The 21,657-nt window shown below is 29.7% G+C and overlaps 5 protein-coding genes across 5 annotated transcripts; 3 read left to right on the forward strand and 2 right to left on the reverse strand.

The window, feature by feature from the left end:
• The first annotated feature begins 355 nt into the window (after window positions 1–355).
• On the forward strand, window positions 356–2,114 carry LOC108780869 (cytochrome P450 9e2-like). The gene has a single exon (XM_018548685.1). The coding sequence runs from the start codon at window positions 533–535 to the stop codon at window positions 2,096–2,098; it is 1,566 nt and encodes a 521-aa protein (XP_018404187.1). The 5' UTR covers window positions 356–532; the 3' UTR covers window positions 2,099–2,114.
• A 1,885-nt stretch (window positions 2,115–3,999) lies between these two features.
• LOC108780860 (cytochrome P450 9e2) lies at window positions 4,000–6,114 on the forward strand. Its single transcript, XM_018548674.1, has 2 exons — window positions 4,000–5,609; window positions 5,957–6,114. Exon 1 carries the CDS (start codon window positions 4,054–4,056, stop codon window positions 5,605–5,607), a length of 1,554 nt encoding a protein of 517 aa, XP_018404176.1. The 5' UTR covers window positions 4,000–4,053; the 3' UTR covers window positions 5,608–5,609; window positions 5,957–6,114.
• Window positions 6,115–9,046: 2,932 nt separating this feature from the next.
• Window positions 9,047–10,608, forward strand: LOC108780867 (cytochrome P450 9e2). The gene has a single exon (XM_018548682.1). The coding sequence runs from the start codon at window positions 9,047–9,049 to the stop codon at window positions 10,577–10,579; it is 1,533 nt and encodes a 510-aa protein (XP_018404184.1). The 3' UTR covers window positions 10,580–10,608.
• A 2,811-nt stretch (window positions 10,609–13,419) lies between these two features.
• Window positions 13,420–16,159, reverse strand: LOC108780981 (cytochrome P450 9e2). Its single transcript, XM_018548834.1, has 2 exons — window positions 14,622–16,159; window positions 13,420–13,561 (listed from the first exon to the last, which is right to left on the reverse strand). Exon 1 carries the CDS (start codon window positions 16,157–16,159, stop codon window positions 14,639–14,641), a length of 1,521 nt encoding a protein of 506 aa, XP_018404336.1. The 3' UTR covers window positions 13,420–13,561; window positions 14,622–14,638.
• Window positions 16,160–19,505: 3,346 nt separating this feature from the next.
• Window positions 19,506–21,237, reverse strand: LOC108780980 (cytochrome P450 9e2-like). The gene has a single exon (XM_018548833.1). The coding sequence runs from the start codon at window positions 21,176–21,178 to the stop codon at window positions 19,616–19,618; it is 1,563 nt and encodes a 520-aa protein (XP_018404335.1). The 5' UTR covers window positions 21,179–21,237; the 3' UTR covers window positions 19,506–19,615.
• Window positions 21,238–21,657: the final 420 nt, after the last annotated feature.

The following is a 21,657-nucleotide window of genomic DNA, read 5'->3' on the forward strand; positions in this document are numbered from 1 at the left end:
CATTTTCTGAACTATATTATTTTTAAAATATTTGTTTTATTTATTTATTGATTTATTAATATCGATTTTAACTATATTGTTAATATTTTACCTATTAAAAATATATAATAAATTAATATTTTGAATTATAAATTATATATTAACATATAGGAATTAAGTAGATTTTATCTATATAGGTATAATGCATCTTCTCACTTATAAAGTAACAAAGTGTTATTCCTCTCTTTCTCTCCCTCCCTCCCTCCTTCTTTCTTTACTCTCTTATGTAATTCTCTTAAATGACGTCATGAAGTTGCAATGAACCATATAACAAACAACTCTATCTCGGTACGAGCAGTCGTGTGCGAGAATTTCAAGCGAGCAGATCGCTTTGACTTGATAAAACAATCACGTTCAACATATTGCATTGGATTATAACCTGAGGGTACCCCATACAACTGCAAACAGTGATATTGACACAAACTTTCACGACACTGGCGGTCAACTTTATCTCGAACAAAAGGAGTAATCGAGTTCCGATTAAACGTTTATCATGGAGTACTGGACAATAGTCTTATCAATAGTAGCCACCATACTTGCTATTTATTATTATTCGTCCTGCAAAGATTCGAACGTATTCCGGCAACATGGAATTCCACATGTAAAAGAATATTTCTTAGAAAGGATATGGAAAATTTTCGTGCGACCAAAAAGCTTCGCCGACGTGATTACAGAAATATACAATATACATTCCGATGCTAAGTATATTGGTTCTTTCGATTTCACGAAATTGGTTGTAATGATACGTGATCTTGAATTGATTAAATCTGTTACTATCAAACATTTCGACGCGTTTCCGGATCATCTTTTCTTTGGCAACGAAACTCAAGATCCACTTTTTGGAACAAATTTACTTTCTCTTCGCGGTGATAAATGGCGTGACATTAGAGCGCTTCTGAGTCCTGCTTTTACAGCTAGTAAAATGAAAACAATGTTTCAATTAATATCTGAGTGCGCTGTGAACTTTTCGGAGTACTTATTGAATGTACCGTCAGACAAACGCGTTATGGAAATGAAAGATATATTCACAAAATACGCTAACGACGTAATCGCCTCATGCGCCTTTGGTATTGACGTAGACTCAATGAGAAATCCGGAAAATGATTTTTACATCTTCGGCAAAAAAGCAACAAATTTTGACACGATTGCTCTTATAAAAATTTTGATGTATCAACATATGCCATCACTTATACGTCTGTTAAATATTAAGTTAATAGATGATCGTACTAATGCATTCTTTGTAAATTTGGTAGCTGATACTATAAGAATCAGAGAAGAGAAAGGTATCACTCGCCCAGACATGATCCAATTATTGATGGATAGCAGAGGTAAAAGAGAACCCGGGAGAGAATTGACCATTTTGAATATGACATCACAGGCATTTATTTTTTTTGTTGCTGGTTTCGAAACCAGCTCGACACTGATGAGTTTCGCGGCACACGAAATTGCAGTCAATCCAGATATTCAAGAGAAGCTGCAAAATGAGATCGACAAAATTTTGGAAAATACAAATGGTCAACCATCTTACGAGGCGATCAACGGAATGAAATATCTAAATGCTGTTATTAATGAGGCTCTCAGAAAGTATCCGGTACAACTACTAACGGACAGATTGTGCGTGAAAGATTTTGAGTTACCTCCTACACTACCAAACGCAAAACCATATCTTGTAAAGGAAGGAACATCACTTTTTATCCCAATTTATGCGCTTCAACACGATCCTAAATACTTTCCAGAACCTGATAAATTCAAACCTGAGAGATTCTTCGATGAAAAGGATCAGTGTAATCTTAACGCTTATTATCCATTTGGATTAGGTCCGAGAATGTGCATCGGCAATAGATTCGCGTTACTCGAAACAAGGACTATGTTATTTCATCTTCTGGCTCGTTGTCAGTTAAAGCCGTGTGAGAAAACTTCGATACCTGTAAAATTACAGAAAGGTGGATTTACAATGCGGATTGAAGGTGGTTTCTGGTTGAGTATTGTACCTAGAGAAAACAGGCATCCTACGGTTATGGAAGCAAACCAATCGTGTCAGTTTCAGATTCCAAAGTAATCCAAATATAACACTGTCGAACAGTAGGAGTATTCAAAACTCTAAAAAAAATAGATGTCTACAAATATATAATATATATGATGTCCTTGGAAATTCGTAAATAAAAGTATCACATATTAGAAATATGAAGGTTTCTAATTACAGATTACGATAAATAGCTGCTCGTCCATTATTAACATTAGCGATGCATGACTCATGAACAGGCAGTCGTTTAATAGTAATCTATAATTGGCTAGTTTTAAACTTCATATCTCAAAAATTACTGCTCGGAACAAAAAATGACAAATACTCTTTTGATTTTGTTGTTGTTGTAGTATTTTGATTCGCAAATTTCGAAATATACAAAAGTTCATAAACTTACTTTACGTTATATGTACTGCAATATATAGACGTTACGTTATATTATTATAAAATATATAATATTATATAGTTTTGTATTATATAATATTATAGTTTTGTACGTCGAGTTAGTTGGACGGTTATAAAAGTTTTATATTTGGAACGACTTATATTTGTAATGTGTTAACGAAATAACGATTTTGATTGTCACCGAATTTTAATGAATGACTCTTTTAACGACATGGATTATTTGAGGTACCACAGGGATACATCACAAACGATCTTCCAATCGCTTGATGAGCTAAATTGTTCTCTCGGTGAAATACTCAACGTTTTAGAACATAACAATCCATCATAGTAATTTTCTTGTTTTTTCTGCGTTAACTAAAGATGTTTTACTGCGTTAATTAATATTTATATGTTCATCTGAGGATGGCTCGAATATGCAGCCGAAACGTTATGATTTGACTTATGTTTGCGTGCGCTTTTAAAGTGTGAATTTATTGATATTTTATTTTAATTTATAATATATTAAATGTTTTATTAGTTCACACAATTAATATTGACTCTTAATTGCCTTTTTATTTCATTGACAATTTTTAATATTATATAAGTATGTATAAATAATAATAAAAAATATTAGAAGATAGAAATTTACAAAATATTTTACGACAATTTTGCGATTTTATTTCAATTACTGATGCGAGAATGATTTCGATCGTAGTTGTATCCTTTATTTGCTCCATTGTCTAAAATTATAACTTATAGTCACATAATTTAAATCATCACGACAAGACAATAGATAATCTAATGCAATTCTGTATAATTCTGTATTAAATTCATAGACATAATAAGAACAAATTGTAGATAATAAGAACTGCGTATTCCTGTAAAGTTATCGCTGTCGATTCAGAAGAAGTGAGAGGTAATTTGAATCATATCTCTTTCTTTTTCGAAAATATAGAAATTGAAGAAAGATACTAATAATATGTTTAATTTTTTCTAATGGAGCACAGATACCAAGATAAGGGATGACGTGTGTGTGTGTGTGTGTGTGTGTGTGTGTGTGTGTGTGTGTGTGTGCGCGCGCGCGCGCGCGCGTGTGTGCATGCGTGCGTGGGCGCGTGCGTATATGTGTGTGTGTAAAAGGAATATCTATACATCTATGACTAAATTGTTACTAATCGATGTAAATCATGTTACATATCAATAGTAAAGTATATTAAATATATTTGACGTAGTATATACCTGAAAATAATAAATGAACGATAATCTGCAGAATTCCAGTATTCATTTTAATTATAAAAATTTATCACGTTAATAACAACGGGAGCGTCTATGAATGTACGTCGCAACAGACTCGTTTACTTGCGTAAGCGATGACGAATCGGATGTTATATTAGAAAGATTGCGTCAGTGCAATAGCAGTCAGCCGTCAACTTTTGACGTGTAAAGTTGTGCCTTGGTACCGTCTTTGTTATTAACAGTACAATCAAAAAATATTTAAGAAATAATCTGGTTACGAAAAAATACAAAAGTTTATTTTAATTTCTACAAAATTATATGGTGTATACTAGTTCAGCGATATATACGTACTTATATATACATATATCAATATGGTATATATAATCGCTTTGTCGGTGATAGCAGGTGCTTTAGGCCTTTATTATTTTCTCTTCAAGGATTTAAATTATTTCAAGAAATATGGAATACCGCATGTGAAGCCTCTTCCCATAGTGGGAAATATGGGACCAACATTTGTGCGTCTTCAGTCATTAGCCGGATTGGTTAAAGATATTTATAATATACATCCTGAAGCCAAATACGTTGGTATGTTTGATATGACCACTCCAATTGTGGTAATTCGTGATCCTGAACTTATTAAATCCATCGCGTTAAAACACTTTGATATGTTCATGGATCATCGTAGTTTTATAAACGAAGATCAAGATCCTCTATTCGGCAGAAACCTTTTTGCTCTTCGCGGAGAAAAATGGCGACAAGTACGATCTTTATTGAGTCCAGCTTTTACATCCAGCAAAATGAAAAATATGTTTAAGCTAATGTCGGACTGTGGTGTCGATTTCAGTAATTATTTGGCGCAATTGCCACCGGAGCAAAGAATACTGCAGATGAAAGACGTCTTTACGAGATATACTAACGATGTTATTGCTACTTGTGCTTTTGGTGTTAGTGTTGATTCCATGAAAAATCCAGAAAACAAATTCTATTTGTACGGCAAAGAAGCAACTGTTTTTAGCACTTTTGCTTTCATAAAGTTTTACATCTTTAGAACCTTGCCTTTGTTGGCACGATTGATCAATTTGAAAGTCATTCGTCAACAAATAGCAGATTTTTTCCGAGACCTTATAGAAACTACAATAAAAACCAGAGATAAGAATGGTATCGTCCGTCCTGATATGTTGCAATTGATGATGGAAACCCGGGGTAAAGAGGGCAAAGCAGAATTGACTACCGAAGATATGGTAGCACAGGCATTTGTATTTTTCTTTGCTGGCTTTGATAGTACTTCAACGTTAATGAGTTTTGCCGCTCATGAACTCGTAATAAACCAAGATATACAAAAAAAGCTTCAAGAGGAAATCGACCAGGTTTTGGCAGAAACGAATGGACAAGCATCTTACGAAGCAATTAATGGCATGGAATATTTAGATGCTGTGATCACCGAAGCTCTCAGAATGTATCCTGTTGCTGCTGCAATGGACAGAATATGCGCAAAAGATTTTGAACTACCGCCAGCATTACCAGGATTGAAACCATTTATTGTAAAGAAAGGACAAGGTATATGGATACCGGCTTATGGACTCCATCATGATCCTAAATATTTTAAAGAACCAGAGAAGTTTGATCCTGAGCGGTTTCTTGGTGAACAGAAGAAGGACAATCTCAACTGCGGAGCCTACCTTCCTTTTGGTCTTGGTCCCAGGATGTGCATAGGTAACAGATTTGCGTTGCTGGAGACAAAGGTTATACTTTTTCATCTATTGGCTCGTTGTGATTTGAAAATCTGTGACAAAACGCCAATACCAATCAAAATCGCTAAGGACAGCTTTAATATGAAACCTGAAGGTGGTTTCTGGTTGAAAGTGTTACCAAGAAAAGATACGCATCACACTCTTGCAACTAATCTTGCAAATGGAACACGCTAAATGTAAGAAAATTTTAATAAATTTTTGTAACTTCTTGAAACATTTTAAAATAAAGAAGATATTTTTTGACATAGAAAAACAATTCCTGTTATTTTTGTAATTAAAAATAATGTCTAGATAATATTAAATGATTTAAAGAAAATTAATTCTTGGTTTGTAAAATTCTTCAAGTTTATAAAAATGTATGATACTTATAGAACCTCATAATTAAAACATTTAATATTTAAGCATATTTATGTATAATACAATGAAATAGTGGTTCTCTTAAATAAAATGCACGTACAAAAATGGTAGACCATGTAAAATATAAGTTATATTATAATGTATAAAAATATTTTTCAAATTTCAGATAAAATGGAAACAATAGAAACTCAAATAAACATGATACAGGACGTTTCTTCTATATAGCAAGAAGACGATAATGTTGCTGCGAGTTCAAGAAATCACAATATTAAACGTATTAGTCATATTATCTTATGTAAGTTTCTTAAAAAATGACAGAAGAAAAGAGCATAAAAAAGTTAATGGATTGAATACTATTTCTTATTTTTTGCGATCTTATTATCAATTTATAATAATTTTTTTGTAAATATTAGATAACTGTACAATTATTGTTCTTATAATGATCGTTCGTACATTTTCATTAGATTTCTTTAAATATGTAAAAAAATATTTTTATATAAATTTTTATATAAAACTATTTTTTTACAAATTTAAAGAAATATATTATAAAAACAAGAATGTTATAAAAAATGATTTACATAAGCGATTATATAACTAAGATAAAGACCAATTATATGTATATATATATAATAACATAAAATATTAGAATGAAAATAGCTATAAGAATTAGTCAGGAATATTTTTTTGACTACTTTTTTGTGTATCTATATGTATAATATAAAATATATGTCTTTAAGTGTTATATCTATATTATTTAACTCCATTGAATTAATATTTCAAAATAATTTGACACTCGTTACAATTACTATCAAACTAATCTCTCCACATGACACATGTACGAAAAAGATCATCTATTATATTTAATGCAGTAACAGTTAACTAATTATAATTCAATATGTGTGATGTTATATATTAATTCAATTATTAGTAAAAACTTCAGTAATACTGTATTAATATTTAAATAATAGTATTTTTATTTTTTTTGATGTTCACTTTAATCGTGTAAACTATTATTATACATATAATGCAATTGAATATGTAACTGTTTTATCAGTAATGGCAGGTATTTTTATGTTATTAAGAACTATAGTTCTACTTCACTAATCATTATATTTTCATTAATTATTTAAAAATTTGCGAAATGTTAAAGGAGTTTTTGTATTTAATTTAATCCAGTCATCAACTAAAACTCTCAGACTGTATTCAGGTGGTGTACTATTTGATAAATTATGTATAAAAGATTTCGTATTACCACTGATACTACCTAGTATTATATATATAAAACCTTTTATTATAAAGAAAAATAAGATACAATATATAGATACCGATTTATGGACTTTATATGATCCTAAATATTTTGAAAAACCAGAAAAATTTGATTCCGAGCGGTTTCTTGGTGAGTAGAAAAAAAAAAAACCGGTGTCAACTGTGAAGCCTACCTTCCTTTTAGACTAAATCCTAGAAAATATACCTAGAGAATATGCTGGAGACGAAGATTGTGCTTTTTCACTTGTTAGTACATTACGAATTGAAACCTTGTGAAAAGATGTCGATTCCGATAAAGATAGCTAAAAATGCTTTTATTTTGAAATCCAAAGATGGTTGAATGTGACGTTCAGGAAAAATATACATCATTCTATCGCAATTAATGTTGTGAATGGAACGTGCAAGCTATAAGGAAATTTAGTTAAGTTCATTATACTATTAGAATTTATAATTGTGAAGTTAGTTAATATGAATACTTAATGCGTAATTTTATGAAATTAAATTTAATGTTCAAATGTTAATAATTTGTCACTGCAACAAAATGAAAAATCTATTACAAAATATACAAGGATAAAAATAGCATTATATTATTTTAAATATTATGTAATGTTCAGGTAAAACAAAAAATAATGAAATTAAAATAATAATGATGCAAGATTTGTTTTTCTTAACTTTTCGATAAGAAGATATTTATACTGATGCAAAATAAAGTTGCTGAATCATTAATACTTGTATTCTGATACTGTAATACTAAACGACGTGATTATCGCAAGAAATATAGAAAATATAAAACATAAAAGGATAAGAATGATATGTTATACATTATAGGTATATAATGTGTGTGTGCGCGCGCGTGTGTGTGACGTAGTTACATTTGATATTAGTTTTATTATTTATTGTAACAGTTGCAATTAAATGCATAAATTATAATTTTAATAAATATTAGTTTATCTAATTATTATTCTGATGGTCTCTTATCCTGATTTCTTTTCGTGCGTTGTTCTTTGTTTCAAAAGATTATTTCTGTATATTCGTAAAATATTCTTTGAACAATAAAAACAGCATTATCTCTTACTAAAAAAAAATAATTTAAAAAATCGATATGAAAAGGATTAAAGATCAAGTGTTATATCTTGTGTGTCATGATCATTAATTAATTTGTAATTTATGACGTAAATCTTCTTCCTATACATATAATCAATTGTGCAATTTGCTATTTTAATTACTTGAATTTTTTTTTATCTATTATCCAATTTTTTCAAAAGTATTTTCATAATTCACTATATTTTTACAGCATATTATAAAAATATTATATATATAAATATGTGATGTTATCAATAATTATCGTTTACGGAAAACATTGACAAATCACAAAAATGTATGTACATTATACATTAGTATATATATATTATCAAATATTTTACTTATAATACTAGCTCAACTAAAACTATGTATTTAAAAATTGTATTAAGTTTTTTATTCTCGTTCATGAATGCCATGTCTTACTTTTAATATTAATTTAAACTCGCTTCTTGCCCCATTTAAATATTCTATATCTTAAAAACAGGTTATTGAATTATAGTAGAGAAATACTCGATGATATATTATCTCTACAAAAATATCACTTATTATTATACAAAACAATTACCGACAAAGGAAAGATAAATCTAAATTGTATTTAACTATTTCAATATATTTTGTAATATTGGGGCTATCTTACCAATATGAATAAAAACTGTATATGTGAAATCTCTTAGAACACTGTCATACTTAATAGATTTCCCCCACACGATACTATGTACGTCGTATATAAGAGAAATATTATTCGTGTGGGTAGCAATTGACAGTCGGTCTCCGGCGAGTAACGTCAAGCATTTTAATACATATACGTATTCAAGTAACAGATTAGTTTAGTAGACTGCTCATTACGTTTCTTCAAGTTCAATTGTATGTGTATGTGTGTGTGTAAACTGTGTAAACACAATTAATCATGATATACGTAATCGTTTTGTTAATAGCTGGTATTTTAAGTCTTTATTATCTTCTCTTCAAGGATTTAAATTATTTCAAAAAACATGGAATACCACATGTGAAGCCTCTTCCTATAGTGGGAAGTATGGCACCAACTTACTTTCGTCGTCAATCAATTTCTGACTTTATCAAATCAATATACGATTTATATCCTGACGCCAAGTATATCGGCTTGTATGATATAAAAAATCCAATTATAATGCTTCGCGATCCTGAGCTTATTAAATCCGTGACACTGAAATATTTTGACATGTTCATGGACCATATTAATTTAGTAAATGAAAATCAAGATCCATTTTTTGGAAAAAATCTCTCCGCACTTTGCGGAGACAGATGGCGTGAGATACGATCTATATTAAGTCCGGCTTTCACGTCCAGTAAAATGAAAAGTATGTATAAACTGATGTTAGATTGCGGTGTTGACTTTGGCAGTTATTTGGCGCAATTACCACCAGAAGAAAGGATAATGGAAATAAAAGATGTTTTCACAAGATATACAAACGATGTAATAGCTACTTGTGCTTTTGGCGTGAGTGTAGATTCTATGAGAAATCGGAAAAACGATTTCTATGTATATGGCACGGAGGCAACCAATTTCACAGGAAGTTTCATTTTTTTAAAGTTCTACATACTTAGAGCTTTACCCTGGCTTGCACGAATACTTAAACTAACATTCATTTCTGAAAAGGTAGCGAATTTTTTTCGAGATCTTGTAAAAACCACTATAAAAACTAGAGATGAAAATGGTATCGTTCGTCCAGACATGTTACAATTGATGATGGAGAGCAGAAGTAAAGATGGCAAAACAGATCAATTAACTATCGATGATATGGTAGCACAAGCGTTTATTTTCTTCTTTGGAGGTTTCGAAAGTACTTCAACGTTGATGTGTTTTGCTGCTCACGAAATTGCGATAAATCAGGACATACAGAAAAGACTTCAAAATGAAATTGACCAAGTCTTGGAAGATACGAATGGGCAACCAACTTATGAAGCAGTTAATAGCATGGAATATCTGGATGCTATAATTAATGAGGCTTTGAGGATGTACCCGGTTGCTGTGATGTTGGATAGATTATGCTTGAGAGACTTCGAACTACCACCGCCATTACCAGGAATAAAACCTTTTACTATAAAGAAAGGACACGCCATATGGATACCGGTTTATGGACTTCATCATGATCCTAAATATTTCAAAGAACCGGAGAAGTTTGATCCTGAGCGGTTTCTTGGTGAACGGAAAAAGGACAATCTCAACTGCGGAGCCTTCCTTCCTTTTGGCCTTGGTCCCAGAATGTGCATAGGTAACAGATTCGCATTGCTAGAGACGAAGGTTCTATTCTTTCAATTGCTAGCACGTTGTGATTTAAAACCTTGCGAGAAGACGTCGATACCAATTAAGATTAGTAAAGATAGCTTTCTTATGAAAGCTGAAGGTGGTTTCTGGTTGAGCGTAATGCCGAGGAAAGACATACATCATTCTATTACATAATAATATCAATGGGACATGCTAAATGTAAAGGAAAGAAATTAATTTGTTTAATTAAATCTCTTTAAAATATGTAAATAATTAAACTATCTTCTTATTTTTGGTTAGTAATATAATACTGATTAAACAGAAAAATTTTTGAAACAAAATATTGTACAAGTGTAATTAAGAAGAAAAACTATATCGTTATACATACATAAAAATTGAAAACTGATATTGCGTATATATATATATATATATATATATTTTAAAAAGCAAGCAACATTAATTAATGTTATCATATCGTGTTGATTAATTTTAAAAACTACTATACACAGTAGTTCACTAATTTATAGCTGTATGTAGTAAAGTATATATACTTAAATAATATGTCTGCTGTTTAGTTGGATTAAATGCGTGTCTAAGTTGCAAAAAAATTTTTACAAGTTTTTATATATAATCTATTATGTGTATAATATGTTATATTACAGTAGAAAAAAAAACAAAACTAGTATCTCTAGTATATTTACTTACATGAGATAAATTTTATTAAATTCTTTAATATACCATTTATAATATATTAATTTTATAATACATATATAGTTTTATTTAAAATATATTATAGCTGATAATAAAAAGCAAAAATAAAAGAGATCAAAAAATTTGCTATCAAAGATATAAAGTTACAAACATTTATTTTTTCCTTAATTGTTTTTTATAATAAAAGTAACTCGACACTGATAAGTTTCACAAAACTATCATCAACCACGATAAGCCAGATAAGTTTCAAAACAAAATCAATAACACATTGAAAGATTCAAACAGGAAACATTGTTACGGGATAATTAACGGAATGAAAGTTCTTTGAATATAATTCTGTAATCAACAAAACTTAAAATGAATAAGTAGTATTGAATACAGCATAAGTGTATGTAAAGCTTTTCAAATTGTAATCCGAAATCTTTTGAAATGAAATTTTATTATAAAAAAGAACAAACACATCTTAAATTTATATGACTTTAAAATGACTCCAAGTACTTTAAAGAATCGCAAAATTCAATTTTAAACGAGTGCATTCTGAACGATTTCACAGTAAACAAAGATAAGATAATTTTAATTTTGATATTTATCTATTTTTCGATTTAGGATAAATGATATGTACAACTGATAGATTTAGGTTCTTTGAAATAAAAATGTCAATCCAATGTCACTTAAATTCTTTAAAATAAGATAAAAACTGAAAATGGTTTCTGAATAATGTGATACAAATAAAGCACCTTTATAATTATTACTTCAGCAACAGATATCTTAGCAGTAAACAAGTTTTTAGTTTAATTGATTCTAATTATAAGTCAAATTATAAGAAACACAATCAATAAGAAAATGCCTTTAACGGTCGAGTTGGATCTTAAGTGCTAATTATAATTCCATGTGAATTTATATATTACGTATGTAGTCTTTTAAACCGCGCGCCGAACAATTTTTCGGTCTTGAAACGCAACTCTACGAAATTACCGGAATAATATCACGAGTTAAATTATCTATCAATTTAACAATTTGTTCATAGCATCTTGGATTTTAATAATGTTGAACGACATATTAAAATATATGAATGAAAATCTGTAAATAATTAAATTATATTGCGAAAAATATTACCTCGGCCGGAAGTCGAACCCGGATCTCTTACATTTCATGCGAAAATTATAAGATATAATTATCGTACATTGTATATAATATTTTAAGAAATATTTTCTGTATATATAAATTTTGTATGATTAATATAACGTGGAATTAAAACATTTCTTAATTGTTAAATATGTTGTTCATACGTTTTATTTTTATATCTAAAATTTATTTAATAAAAGATGATAATTTTAATAAAAATTGAATTACATATATTTTAATTATTTCATTTGTATTTATAAATAATTAATATTGTGTAAAAATGTTAATATTGTCAACTGCAATTCATACATACATGAACAAAGAAATAAGAATATTACAAATATTAAGAGAAAAAGGAAATGAGAGACGCAAAAATAAGTAATTTGTTAAAAGAATACAGTTATAGATTTTTTGACGTATACAGACACATATTCTATGAAACAGTTCAAATTTAGTACTGTAACAAATACCAATTATCGGGATTCTGCGTGTCATGTCTGCAACAGAATCTTGCATTGACCAAAGAGGATCTGCATTGGCTGCACGTTCTCTCACGCAGTTGCATGACGGATATAACAGTCGTATAATGTATTCGACTACGTGATTGGGCGTTTCCAGAGACACGATACGAGCTTGTGAATGCCGCTTTAATGAGCGGTCGGGAAAGCGTACGTTCCCTCGGCGACCATTGCTAAAGGAATCGCGACTCGTGGTCTTCGACGGACAAACCAGTTTCTATCAAATAAGATGCTTGCGTGATGCGCCGTTGCTATCAAACCAACTGGACACTTTATTGCATTTGATCTACTTGATCATTAGACGCAGTTATCCTTTGTTGCTACGAGAAATCCTTGTAATTTAGATAATTAGTGGCCGACTGAGCCACTTAATTATCATTAGTCAAGTTCTACGTCTAATACATTCTAATGAGCAAGATAACAGCTAAAAAGGAGCAAGACATTTTTACATTTATATCTCGCGACCTAATCAGAAAACAACAAAATAGTAAAGAAAATAATAAAAAAAACAATATTTTTAAATATTTATTTAATAAGATGTCTTTGTCTTTTTCATAAAAAAGAATTTCGTAAGTTAGATAAAATTTGATATGTAAATCAAATTTGATATACATAAGTAGTTTATAACGCAATTATTTTGATAAAAATAGTTATTATCAGCTTTCCGAGATATGTGTTCGAAGAAGTATTCCCTGATTCGATAAAAGTACCCCTTCTAATCTAATTCACTTACTACCGTTGGAAAGGGACCGCATGTTGGAGAAGGGCCAAGAATTGATGAAGTGGAGATCATAAGGGTGGCTCGAAACGATGTATTGTCTCGCTAGGAAGAAATTGAACAAGGTAAGTGGCTAAAACACTCTTACAATTATTTTTGGAGTTCCTCGCACTATACTATTCACTTGTAACTGCAAAATATGCATTCTGTCAAATATTAAAACTAAAAAGTGAAATGATTGAATGATCGATTCATCACTGAATTAATATAGAAATTTATCTCTAAAATTTTATTGTTAAATTTTATGTTTTAATATACAATATTTTATTTACTCCTATTAAAAAAAATACTAGTTCTATGATTTTCTTTTAAGTATTTAATATATGAGCTATATTCAAATATCTTTTTTACAATCTCACTTTCACTAAAATTTCTACGTTGTTAGAACTGTTATGACTCAACGTGTCACGCACATAATTTGTCATTTATAGTTAATAAGGATTAGCAACGTTACCTCATAAAAATAACTCGTTACCGTTATTCATTATTGATTTACAAAAGTAACTCGTTATCGTTATCGTTACTCAAAATATAACGAATCGTTACTTTTTTTTGACACTAATAATAGAATATTATGTGCAGATTTTTTTGATAAGTGTAAAAATGATATCAAAATTCTATTTCTTAGTAGAGGAATAAAGCTAAAGAAATGTATATATATATATATATATATATGTATACATATTATGTATACATACATATGCATATAAATCTCTACGATATATTTAATTTCTTAAAATACAAAAATTACAAAAAATAGAGTAGGTATATCGTATAATATAATTTTATCTTTGTCGTTCATCGAATATTAAATCGAATATAAAATGATACATCATGCGCATAATGCGTGAAACGGAACGCAACCTATATGGTACATATGAAATAGCAAGATGAATCATTTAATATAAAGAAAACACATACATGATTGTTTAAAAAAATATGTAGCTTGCAAGTATATTGCAAATTACCGGCGGAGGATAAATTATAATAACAATTATTATAATACAATAATTTTGTAAATTTAAAAGTAAGATAATATATTTATAAATAATATATATTTATATTATGTAATTTTTATATGAGAATTTATAATTTAGAAAATTACTTATTAGTTATCCATTACTATATAGACTCCAGCACAGGGTGCGTATCTTTTCTACGCTGAATATTTAACCAGAATCCATTTTCTGGCATCATTACCAAAGTTTTGCCGAATTTTATTGGAGATGTAGTTTTCGTGCAAGGTTTTAGCTCACATTGAGCTAATAAATGAAACAGTAAGATTTTGACTTCCAGCAGAGCAAATCTGTTAGCTATGCACATTCTTGGTCCTAATCCGAATGGCATATAATATAAAGAATTATGCATCTTGTTGTTTAAAAATCTTTCTGGATCAAATGTTTCCGGATTAGCATAATACTCTTTATCACGATGAATTGCAAAAATCGGAATCCAAAAAGTCATACCCTTCTTCATGATAAAAGGTTTCTCGTTCGGCAATGCGGGTGGTAATTCATAAGTTTTCTCACATATTCTTTCTAAGAAAGTGACTGGTGGATATAATCTGAGAGTCTCATTTATCACCGCATCTAAATATTCGAGCCGATTAATGGCTTCATAAGATACTTTTCCGTTTGATTCCTCTAAAACCTTGTCGATCTCTTGTTGTAATTTGTTTTGAACTTCTGGATTAGCTGCAATTTCATGAGCTGCGAAGGACATCGCGGTTGAACTTGTGTCAAAGCCACCAAAGAAAAAGACGAACGCTTGCGCAGTCATGTCGTCGATGTCTAGTTCTCTATGACTTTCTTTACCTCTAATATCCATCATTAATTGTAACATATCCGGACGTGTAATGTGTTCCGCATCACGAGTGGCGATTGCAGTCTTTATAATATCCTTGAAAAAGTTTAATACATAATCGTTTATAAGCTTTATATTGAGAATTCGTCCGAGACTTGGAAAAGTTCTAAGAAAAATAAATTTCAGACTACGACTCCCTAAAAAGTTAGTCGCTTCCTTGCCGTAAACATAAAACTTGTTCGTTGGATCTTTCATAGTGTTGACCTTGATTCCGAAAGCACACGTAGCGATGACATCATTCGTATATTTAGAGAAAGCCTCTTTTATGTTCATATCACTTTTATCTGTTGGTAACATCGACAGAAATTTAGCAAAATCCACAGCACATTCTGACATCAACGTGAACATCATTTTCATTTTGCTGGATGTAAAAGATGGACTCAACAGAGTTCTCACGTTCCGCCATTTTTCTCCGCGAAGGGAAAACAAATTTTTCGCAAGTAAAGGCTCATTCAATTCGTTAAAACCACGTCGATCTGGAAATGCGTCGAAATTCTTAACAAGAATAGTCTTAATGAGTTCTGGATCGCGAAGCAAGAAGATTGGATTTGTCGTGACGTAGACTCCAAAATACTTTGCGTTTGGATTGAAATTGTATATCTTCAAGATAAAATCGAAGAATGACATTCGTCTAAATATAACCGATGTCATAGATCCGAATATTGGAACAGGCGGTACGTGTATCACACCATTTCTTTTAAAGAAATTAAAATTTTTAAAAAGATAATAAATGCTGATCACACCAATCACTATTGATAACAATATAGACCAATATTCCATGGCGAACTCATTTGAAAAGTTCTTTATGATTTTTGTAGATGTTTGGTAAAATTTGACAGACTAAAGCTAGTGATACTGTCAACGCGAATCGTTACAGACTACTGTTCATTTTGCAGTTTTTATCTCGTAATATACCAGTAATCTTTCTTGGAATTCTGATGCAAAAGTTTTCAAGCTGACATTATATAAGATCGATTATCGTTACTGTACTTTGTTGGATGCAAAATAATAAATCTTGGATAATTTTCTAAATTTACTGATAACATTTATGTAATATGCAATATTATAATAACATCTAAATAAATAGCTATTTATTATGTATGCTAAACATTTGCGTGTGTGTATGTGTGTGTAAAAATATAGAAATATGAAATTAAACGATTATGTAATCCATAAAAGATAAGTAAAAAGAAAAACTCATGTGTTCTTATATTCAATTTACAATTCAAAATAATACTAATGTGTATGTGTGTGTGTGTGTGTGTGTGTGTGTGTGTGTGTGTGGCGCGCGTGCGTGCGTGCGTGCGTGAGTGTGTGCGTGCGCGTGCGTACATTTTTACACTTAATGTTATTATTATCGTATTATTTCTAAATGATATATAAAAAAAAAATATATATATATCGGGTTATTTTATGTTACACACACATTATATATAAAATTTTATTAAAAGATAAGTTTATAAGAAAACAAAGTTTCAAAAAAACAATTAAATCTTATATCTTATAAGGTGGTGCTATATATACGACTTTATTATTTTATTTTATATTTCTTATTGGTATGATTATCTGTTGTACATTTATTTTTTATTACTGCTTGATATAAAATGAGTACCATCAATAAAGTTATCATAGTGCTTACGTAACAAGTCTACGTAGCATGCAATTTATGAATCTGTCATGCAACTATGTAGATGCAGGGTTTGGTTTAATATTAAAAAATTATTATTCCTATATTTAATGTCAATACAAATATTTCTTCGTTGACTTTATCGGTACTCAAATAATAAATTATGTAGAATGATTGTTTCTTAGGAATTTTTCTTAGGACATATATGGAATCAGAAAAGTCATATAGAAAATCTAATGAAATTCACGTAGATATGTTATGTATTATGTATTGAAAAGTATGAGTCAATTGTAAACAGTTACCAGCAGACTACGTAACAGCATGTGTTAATAAAATGCACATAATACCTTTTTTATTAAAAATTGTTAGTAAATATTTATATTATATATATATACATAAATATTTATATTATATATATATACATAAATATTTATATTATAATTTTATTAAAAAATGATAGTAAATATTTATATTGTAGATTATTATCAATGATTTTTACTAATTTTTGTAGTGACAATCTCAATTTTACAACTCTATGATGTCCACTTTTCTCTACCCACATCTTTGATTCTATCATGAGTAAAATCATTTTGACCTTGATTTCCATTATATCATGTAAATGAGAGTATATTATTCCGACCATCATTCAATTAACTCGATTGTTTGATAAGTATTGCTCTCAATGAGCAAAGTTAAAAACAAGGTTATTATATGCTGAAGTGCACAAAGATCTTAAGCATAGTTTTATAATTTAATTTTTGTATTATTATTAAAATATATTATAGTGATTTATATTAATTTTGTAACATTGAAAATGACCCGATCGGAGTCGAAACGTATGATATTTTGTTTATTATTTTAATTTTAAAGTGGTTTATCATATTGCTGGCTCTTTGACCTTATTAATTTTTATTATATTTATATTATTTTATAATTTATATATGTACAATGGCGTACAAAAGTTTCCGGCCAGTGATATTTTGTACTCTAATTTATAGAAAAAAAGCCTAATCAAATTTTAATCATTATTAGGTATTGGTACAAGATATTAGTAACGAAATAATATAGTGAAAGAATATTGTTTATATTCATGAATATTTTTATTATTATAATTGTCATATTGCATGTGCAAAAGTTTCCGGCCACTTAATATACAGGGTGTCTCAGATTACCCGTCCACCTTTTTTATCTCCGCAGGATAAGATACAATCAAAAATATGTTCAGACCAAAGTGTGATATTTTAAAATGTCTATTTATTGATCATATCAGTTTGACCTTGGGTGGCTTTGCCAAAGTCAGATCAAGGTCACATCGATTTTTTTTTATAATAACATAAACAATATACTTTCACTACATTATTTCGTTACCAATACCTAATAATGATTAAAATTTTATCAAGTTTTTTTTCTATAAATTAGAGTATAAAATGTCACTGGCTGGAAACTTTTGTACGCCACATTTGAAAATCTATAAAAAAAAGATATTACAATTTATTTATAATCAAGTATACATATACATATATTGAATAATCACAAGAAACATTTCTTTTAATTAAAATGTAATTACGTTTCAAAATATAATTAAACATGTAATAAATATTAGTTATTTTATAAAATGATTTCGATAAAATTTTTTCAAGAATATTAAGGTGTACCTTATACAATGATTTTTAATGATTTATGAAATGAAAGACATATAAGAAAAAATAAATAATAACAATAATAACAATAATGTTTATTTTGTGTATTTTGGTAACATAAAATTGATTTTGAAATTGTAATTAATAATAATTATTATTCTTCCACTTTGATGATCCGTTTCTTATACATGAATCGTGTTCTTGTGTGTGTGTGTGTGTGTGTGTAAGCGCGTGAATATAAAAAAGAAACTAAAAATATTGTTATATGTAATAATCGCATTCTCTATAACTATACATCTACTTATTAAATACATATTTTAACGTTTAAATTTATCTCGTTTTATATATAGCTGTAAAATATAATTATTAATAATATCAATAACTTTTAATGTTTAAATGAAAAATAATGTTGTATCTCTTTTATTATACATATTTCTACTATATATACTATACAATGCAATATATATTTATCGCACTGTCTTTACGCAATTTTTTAATGCGTTGTCCTAACAATATTCTTCCGTATTCTAATAATTATATACAATGTTTTCTATGAAATTTCATCGCAATAATTCGTATCATATTTAAAATAATTTAAATTCATTCTCTCTCTCTGATATAGAAATTTATACATTTAAAAATTAATTCATAAAAAATTTCATAACATCAATTATTTATTGACGATACTAAACAATATAAATGATAAATAATAGATTAAGAATTAATATTACATTTAATTTTCATGAAATATTATAATGATAAAAAAGAAATAAAATTACCAGCAGATGGAAACATATTATTGCTTTACAATAGATTCGATTATTTTAACGAGAACTTTATTTAAAATAAAACTCTTTATGCGCGCGTATCCAAATCAGTTTGAGCATTATTTCTCTCAGTTAAATGATATTGCGTCGAATTTATATCTATAAATACAAATTTATTCGTAATATATAAATTTTTTTGAATTCAAATATGGCCATTAGACGCACTACCATTAACAATGTTAGGTGATATACTAGTATTGCCTCTCGCTTGAATCTTTAACCAGAATCCTCCTTCTGCTAACATAGCGAAATTTTTCTTGCTCAACTGCAATGGATGCGAAGTTTTTGCGCACATTTTCAATTCGCAACGAAGTAATAAATGGAATAACATGACTTTGGACTCCAATAACGCAAACCTGTTGCCTATGCACATTCTTGGTCCAAGTCCAAATGGAACATAAGCGATTGAATTTATATCTTTCTTGTTTTCATCCAGAAAGCGTTCGGGACAAAACTCGTCCGGTTTTTCGAAATATTTTGGATCACGATGTAGACCGTAAACAGGGAACCAAACGTTCATTCCTTTTTTTAAAAGAAAAGGTTTGTCTCCAGGCAGTGCTGGAGGTAACTCAAAATCTTCCACACTTATTCTGTCCAGAAAAGGAGCTATGGGCCATATCCTAAGAGTCTCATTGATCACCGCATCCAAGTACTGCATTCCATTTAGTACTTCATAGGTTAAATTTCCGTTGGATGTCTTGAAAGCCTCATCTACTTCGTCGCGTAGTTTCACCTGTACGTCTGGATTCACGGCAATTTCATGAACAGCGAAGCACATCAAGGAAGAGACAGTATCAAAACCGCCAAAAAAGAAAAGAAACGCCTGTGCGGTCATATCCTCGATAGTCAGTTCCTTTCCAGGTCCTCTTTTTCCTCTGGTCTCCATCATTAATTGCAGCATATCTGGTCGTACGATATTTTTGGTGTCTCTGGTGTGTATCGTGTTCCTTACGAGATCTTTAAAAAATTCACTTACGCGATTGCTGACAAATCTAATACCCAATATTCTGGCGATCAATGGCATACTTCTACTTAAGTAAAATTTTATGGTGCGCAGAGTGTTGAAAGTCGTAGCTTCTTTTCCATAAACATAGAATTCGTTGTTAGGATTCCTCATAGAATCAACGCTGACACCAAACGCACAAGTTGCAATTACATCATTTGTGTACCTAGTAAAGCAATCCTTCATTTCTATAGTATTTTTGTCCGCAGGTAACTTAACAAGATAGTCAGTAAAATTGGCAGCACATTCGGACATCAATTTGAACATGGTTTTCATTTTACTAGAAGTAAAAGCCGGACTTAGTAAAGTCCTCACATCTCGCCACCTTTCACCACGAAGCGAAAATAAATTCTTGCCAAACAGAGGATCGCTAACTTCGTCGATGAAACCACGATGATCGGGGAATGTTTCGAAATTTTTAATGCCGATGGTTTTGATGAGATTAGGATCACGAATCATCACAATTGGATTCATTCCGTCAAAAAAACCGACATATTTGGCGTTTTTATTTACATAGTAGGCTTTTTGAATATTTTCAGCCATCGATAACTGACGGAAAAAAACTGGTCCCATATTACCCACAACAGGTAATGGTGGTATATGTATAATTCCATATCTCTTAAAAAATTTTAAGTTTTTAAAGAAGTAATAATAAATAGCGGTGGCACTTGTTAAGAGAAACAACAATATCCAAGTGTCCATGATGATTGTAAGACGTTTCAATACAACATGCTAATGCTATCTCGATGTTGCTAGATCACGAGTACACCAATGACTGTTGCGGTTGAGAGATTACTTCCCTTTATATAACCAATGCAATTCGATTGCTTTACGTAAGGTGACATGTGATTAAACTTTTGTGGCGGATGGAAAGCGAAAGTGGGAATAACTATACTGATATCGCGTAACTTAAATAATCTCTAATCGTATCACGTGTAGTAATATATCTTTCCTTGTATAACAATTAAACTGCTGCAATAATAGTAGTGACATACAAGACAAGTAAGAAAATAATCGAAAAAAACATACTTATGAGTATATAAACTCGTTAATTTTTAGTTAATGTTTATAGTAGTTTTGCAAAATACTCATTACTTATGATTTAATAAATTATAATTTTAATGATTCACACAATTCAATAAACAATTTGTCAAAATATTTATTTTTAGAACCAAGAAATA

Source organism: Cyphomyrmex costatus, unplaced genomic scaffold (assembly GCF_001594065.2).
Source record: "Cyphomyrmex costatus isolate MS0001 unplaced genomic scaffold, Ccosl1.0 scaffold75, whole genome shotgun sequence".
Taxonomy (NCBI): domain Eukaryota; kingdom Metazoa; phylum Arthropoda; class Insecta; order Hymenoptera; family Formicidae; genus Cyphomyrmex; species Cyphomyrmex costatus.

Coding starts and splice junctions, on each gene's coding strand:
- LOC108780869 (XM_018548685.1), top strand. CDS start 533: ATGGAGTACTGGACAATAGTCTTATCAATAGTAGCCACCATACTTGCT.
- LOC108780860 (XM_018548674.1), top strand. CDS start 4,054: ATGGTATATATAATCGCTTTGTCGGTGATAGCAGGTGCTTTAGGCCTT.
- LOC108780867 (XM_018548682.1), top strand. CDS start 9,047: ATGATATACGTAATCGTTTTGTTAATAGCTGGTATTTTAAGTCTTTAT.
- LOC108780981 (XM_018548834.1), bottom strand. CDS start 16,159: ATGGAATATTGGTCTATATTGTTATCAATAGTGATTGGTGTGATCAGC.
- LOC108780980 (XM_018548833.1), bottom strand. CDS start 21,178: ATGGACACTTGGATATTGTTGTTTCTCTTAACAAGTGCCACCGCTATT.